Genomic DNA, 6,490 nt, shown 5'->3' with positions numbered 1-6,490 from the left:
GCATAAAATTGGAAAGAAATGAAAAATCAATATGTACCCTAGTTTAGATTTATACTTAGTTATGTATTAGTTATTTTAGAAATAAAAAACCTTGAATTAACGTATTAATTATATTTACAATAGAATATCATAAATAAATAGTGTGACAAAACCATATAATAGTATGTAGGTAGTGTATTAATAATAATTAATCATCATCTAAAATTATTATTTCATCTGACGTAATAGGTTTAGGTCTTTCAGGTTCATTGAATGTAAGCGTTTTCTTCGCTTCCGGTTTTTTAGCAGGTAAAGTTTGTTTCAATGTTTTAGTAATCGTGAGCGACGACGGCAGTCGACTGATCGATGCACTCACATCAGCTGTTAAATTTTTTGAGACAGAAGGGTTTATCTTTTGACGTTCAGCCAATTTTTCCTGCAATGTCTTACCAGGGCTCACCTGTTGATGTGGTAATGGGGGTTTTGAGTGAATAGCGGTGTTCACTGTTGAAGTAGTAGACATATGTGCTTGAGGAACACTACTTGTACTAACATGAGAAGTGAGTAGGGAGGAATGACCGGTAAAAGCTGGTAAATTTACGGTCATCGAAGCTGGTAAGGTTGGTAGCACAGTTCCCATACTTGGTGCCAAAGAAGCTGACGCCGACTTTTGTAGACTTGTAATAACGGGTGTAGGTGTCGCTTTAGTTGTAGGTATAACCCCCGTGAACGATTTATGTTTCAATTGCGATGATACAGTCGTTCTTGTCGACCCTGGCTTGGGCCCCCTTTTTTGCTTTGGCTTTGGTAGTTGTAAGTTATATGATGAGAGACTCTGGCCCAGAAATTGCCTATAAAATTCAGCTTGAAATGAATTTTGTATGGGTAGAGCCGGTAGAGGGGCTTGTAGTGAAGAAATATTTTGTAGAGCATTTAGGTAATCACTTATAAAAGGTACATAATTTTGGAACGCCGCAGTGATATCATGCGGTGACATTTTCGGTAGAGCAGACGAAGTTGAAGCAGTAGCAGTAATTGGCTGCGATTTAGTGTCCGTTCTAATCTGTGGAGTTGGAATAGGCGCACTTTTTGTGTTTTCAGCTGATTTAATACCTTGTTTTTTCTGGAAATTCTGACTTTTCTCCAAACTCGCAACAGCAGCCTGTTGTTTTAATGAATGACCATACTTTAGAGCTAAATCTAGTAAATTCATATTTTCGGTAACTGGTGTAGTTCGTAGTAATTTATAAGCATCAATTAAGAGGTTTGAAAATTGTTTAGTGGATGTAGAATTGTTTGTGGAATTGGGTAGTTTTATAACACGTTGATACGCACGAAAAATGTCCAACATCAAACTTTTGAGAGCTTCACGTTCCACATCATTACTTTTTAAGTCAGGCTGTTGGCTAAACTTAACCACTTGTCCTCTTAATGATTGTACACATAATGAAATAGCTTGCTGGGCGAGATCTTCTCGATCTGAATCTCGTAAGTATTTTTTATCTGCATCGGGTATTTTTTGTAGATTTATGCTCAAGTCGAGTAAAGTTTTGTGATCATCTATTTCTTTCAGTATTTCCATTGTGAGTAAAACAGAACGATTCATATGAAAAGCAAAGCTGCCCGCCCTATCTACTTCTTCTAATTTTATTTTCCAAATGTTGTTGAAAAAATTATTGTTTCTTCTCTCACTGAATAAACCACTTAACTTTTTACCCGATCTACACGTGAACGAAGAGAGCATGAGATCACGACACCTCTCGATATTCTTACCCTTCTTGTAATAAAAGTGATAGTGGCCAAGTCTATAAATAGCTTTATAATGTGGCGCGAAACGACTTGCACAATCCTCTAAAGCATCTTGACATCCCAAAACTATTTTCATAATTTCTTCATCAGTAAGCGGTTTCGATTCTTGCGAAGACTTACTTGAAGTATCACTATCTTTACCAGAATCAGTGCTACTATCAGATGAAGAATCACTACTACTCGAATCTGAAGATGACGATGACGAGGAACTGGAACTTTCCTCTTTTTTGTCAGTTGTAACTTCAATTTGCTTCTCAGTGTTTGGTTTTACTGCATCGACTTCGACAGTTTCTTGTTTCTCTTTGTCTTTTACGTTCACATCTGTCATCGGTGCTTGTTCACTATTTTGATGTACTGTATCTTTAACGGCAGCTGGATCTGTAGCAGTTGTGCTCTGAAATTGCATCTGCGCCGCCTCTTTAATGCGTTCCGTATCACATGAGGCTGATCGACGTACCTTTGCAGCAGCGACTTCTAATTTTAATCTTTTACCTTCTTGGTTATCTTCTTCTCCTGCGTCGCTAATCGAACGTTTTAAGATATTAGCTGCGTGTATTGAGGGTTCGTCGGACTTTTCGTTCTCTCCATCAGTGTTATCTTTTTTCGATCTTCTTATAAAAGGTCCTTGTTGCCATTCCTCAATACAGCTTAAGAACACTTTTCCAACAGCAGCTGGTATAGGTTTATTTTCGTGTTGTTCAATGTATTTAAGAATAGAGGCGTGTATTCTATAATGCAATTCAAGAACTTCTAAACAGAAATTTGTTGATGAACTGTAGCTTATTTTTGATGGATATGTAGCACCAGTTTCTTGTAAACTTTTAACACCTTTCATGTAATAATCCAAATAAACGGAGGGAGGCTTGTTTCGTTTTTCTGCAACTTTGCCTAACATGTAATAAAATAACCAGTATTCGTCATTAGCCTTTTCAATTGTATTGTCGTAAAGAACAGTAGTGAAACATTTTTGTGTGGTATCAAGCAAATCTTCTTTCTGTCTCTCGAGAGCTTCGAAATCTTCCATACTTAACAATTCACTGGCTTGTTTTAAGAGTCGCGAGCAAAACGAATGCACTGCGTAGGCAAAGTTACCATATTCTGTCAATATACTACTATCCGGCTTTAATTCTAACGACCGTTGATAACATCGCAAAGTTGATTTAGCAGGTGTTAGGAACTCCCTTTCGTTATTTAGATTCTGACAAGAATTTAAAATCCTGACTAGATTTAAGGCTTTTGCTAGTGATATTTGTGCCCACGATATAAATCTATCTCTATTTATTATTATATCTAACATGTTATATTTAATGCACATATCGCGTTCTTCTTTTTTAAAATGGTGATCGCCAATTAGGAAATAAATATCTTTCATTTTAAAAGGTAAAAGTGGAGGAAAGACTGGTAGTTTGCTCTCTACTCCTTTGATATATTTCTCTAACTGCGGAAGATATTTTTGTGGGTCGCATTCTGGAGGCAATAAGCCCAAAATACGATGAAACAACAATTCTGTATCAGCCGATATACCAGACAATTTTCCTTCTAAAGCAGGTAGTTGTAATGGTCTGTAAATCTCATATATTTGTTGTGCTTTAGCCCAATTTAATGTTTGTGCAGTAGCATTGTGGTCTGCAATATATTTTAATTTTTGCTTCCTCTCAGGATGCCCATACAGACAATAAACACATTGCTCTAGGTATTGTCTAACTTGTTCTAAGCATTTAGATAGAGCGGGTGTACGCAGAAGTGGGACAATTGAATCCAAAATAAAATGTAAGAGTTTGCCATCAGATTTAGTGCACCAACCTCTACTTCCCAACTGTTCATGAGCAATGAACAATAACATTAAAGGATCTGAGACATCTTCTTCTAGTTCAGCTTTTTCTTTGTCAGTTGTTACTCTCCCTCTACCTTGATCTTCTTCTCTTTGTAAAATATAGTGCATTATGATCCAAGGAGAAGTTGTATCAAATGGCATGTCAGAAGTATTTGTTTCCATTTGATGGCCTATAATTCTTATAATATCTTCAAGTCCCTGACTCAACTCCTTTTGGGATACAGCTGATAAACAATAATAGCCTTCTGTTTCAAGTATATGTTCCATACAAGTGAGTATTTTAACAATAGTTAGAGTCCATTTCTCATAATCTGCTGAGCCTGATGTGTATCTAAAGTAATGTTTTAATGCTTCATGTAAACATATAAATGACCAACGGAAACAATCATCTACTTTATTAAGAGCCCAGTAAGTTTCTAAGATAAGAGTTAATTGTACTGCAAAATCCAACGACATTTCTTCCTCTTGTTCTTTAGCAATTATCTTACAATGCTCAAATGAATCAGTTATAATTGCCAGTACTTCTTCATAGCACTTTCGATTGTACAAATCATTAACTGTTGATAACTTTTTATTCCGTTCCAAAAACTTTATATACTCCACTACTTCATTTTCATTTATGATTGGTTTAAAGCTAAAGTTAATAATTTCCAAACGGTAGGAACTTTTGTGTTCCCCCATGGCTTCAAATTGATCAAATAATTGGTACAAACAGTCTAAAGCGAAATCTTCCTCTTTGTTTAGAATGTAGATGTGCAATTTTATCCACAACTGCCTTAGTATTACTTCTAGACATTCCACACTTTCAAATATTTGAGGTTTGAAAGTAAGTATAATTTCTATGTGGTTTATAACACTTAAGCAATGTGATATTGCTTCTTCTGATTTAGTATTCAATTTTTTATTTATGCAAAATTCTTCAACTAATAAATTAACAGTTATATAATGTAGGAGATCTTCATTATTGTCATCAGTACAAGCTGGAACATCTATGTGGTTATTATAACACTCATTGGCCTCTATAAAATATTTTATGAGGTTCTCTGGCCATTGTAATTTCCATTTCTGTGAGAGAATCTTTAAATAATCCTTCAACATGTCAATGATGTCTCTTCTATCTTCCATGTACTTGTTAATAAATGCGTTAACATCTTTCTGTTCAGCTTCTGTATTAAAGTATTCATCATTTTCAAAGGATTTTTCTTGGTCTTTATCTTTTTCCTCAAACAATTTTGTTAAGTCAGTGGGAGACGTTTCTCTTGTTTCATTTTCTTTCTTCTTAATCAACTCTGGTACTAGAGATTCAGGAACCATTCTGCGTAATATATCATAAATTGTATCTTGCTTTGTTTTTTTGCGACCAGACCTGCGTTTGTTGCACCACACCCATTGTTCTAGAAAGCTTAGTGCACTGCCTCGTCTTCTGACTGGTGCCTTTTTCTGTGCTTTCTGTTCGGCTGTAGTCTCAGCTGACTGATCTACATTTATTATTTCAATATCACTCTCTACTTTTTCATTATCCGTTGCTGGTTTTTCTTTATCAGACATATCATTGTTTTCATTTTCAGATGTAACAATATCTGTATTTTTATCTGTATCTGTGGCAGTTTCATCTGGTTTATTATCTGCCAATTTGGTGCTATCACTCTCCTGTGCTTCTTCACATACTTCCATCTTCTCTTCTTTTACTTCTTTCTCATAAACCAATTGAATGAATGCAGCATGACTCAGCGCATTCTCTGTTATGTAACGGTGCATGTGAACTAAAGATTCCCCAACTGATTCCCATGTTAAATTTGATATAGGCTTTTGCAATGTGAGATCAGGCATTTTATATGTAAATTTTGTTTCTCTCTGTTGCTCTATAAATGTTTCATATATTTCATCGGCTTCTTTTAACAATTTTTGTGCAATTTTTTCATCAACTGGCTCATCTTTGCTTAGATCCCACTTGTAAATGGGATGTAAGTATTCCATATAATCTTTCATGTGGCGGAATACAGTATAAATATGCCGACGATAAACTATTCCTCTCAAATAACCAGGATCAAGTTCAAGAGCATCATGGATGACAGCAATACATTGTTCTTTAAAATCTAATCCAAGGAGGAGTGTAACAATTTTATCGATACATGGCCAATGTCGTGGATTTATTTCCACACCCCGTTCGAAAGCGTACAATGCGCGCTCGTAATGTTTGGCACGTAAACATACTAAGCCCAGCTTATGCCAAAGAGTTACATCCGTATCATCGAGCTCTGATGCCGAGGTATACGCATCCATTGATCCTTCTAACTCACCTGAAGCACTGAGCATTCCAGCGAGATTCTTGTAACACACATACTTTAAATTGTATAATGGTCCAGTTATTTTTTCACCAGGCGCTGGTTTCTTGACATCGTATAATAATTCAGTGTCCAATAGATCTTTGATGAGTTGCGTAGCATCGGGCAGGTTACCATTCCTTTGTAATTCCAATACCTTGGCATACTGCTGCAATGCTATTTGTTCTAAAGCTTCTCTGGAAACCTCCTCTTCTGAACCGCTATCTTCTTCCGTTTCTGTATTCAATGCCGCTATTTTAATCATTTTCACTTATTTTTATCTTCATGTATTCTCAATTTATTAGTGTAAACACCGGCAGATTGCTTAATTTTTTACAAAAACAAATCTGCATCTGTCAAAATTATTAACTGTCAATTAACAAGTCTCAGCCACAGAGCAAGTACTTATATACACAGATTATATATGTCTCAGCCTCAGCAGTCTCAGCAATCGGTGTTGCTAGGAAAATAATGTAGAAATGAATATGATGGTTTTTAAAGATTGCACAGGGATCTTGAAACTAAAACAAATTTTAGTGTATTT

General features: G+C 35.7%; 1 protein-coding gene across 1 annotated transcript; it reads right to left on the bottom strand.

Moving 5' to 3' along the window:
- Window positions 1–96: 96 nt before the first annotated feature.
- LOC123700764 (calcineurin-binding protein cabin-1-like) lies at window positions 97–6,267 on the bottom strand. The gene has a single exon (XM_045648086.1). The coding sequence runs from the start codon at window positions 6,209–6,211 to the stop codon at window positions 188–190; it is 6,024 nt and encodes a 2,007-aa protein (XP_045504042.1). The 5' UTR covers window positions 6,212–6,267; the 3' UTR covers window positions 97–187.
- Window positions 6,268–6,490: the final 223 nt, after the last annotated feature.

The sequence above is a fragment of the Colias croceus genome, chromosome 20 (assembly GCF_905220415.1).
Source record: "Colias croceus chromosome 20, ilColCroc2.1".
In the NCBI taxonomy this organism is placed as follows: domain Eukaryota; kingdom Metazoa; phylum Arthropoda; class Insecta; order Lepidoptera; family Pieridae; genus Colias; species Colias croceus.
Note: the sequence above shows the minus strand (reverse complement) of the source record. Positions and strands in the feature narration are given on the sequence as shown.

Coding starts and splice junctions, on each gene's coding strand:
- LOC123700764 (XM_045648086.1), bottom strand. CDS start 6,211: ATGATTAAAATAGCGGCATTGAATACAGAAACGGAAGAAGATAGCGGT.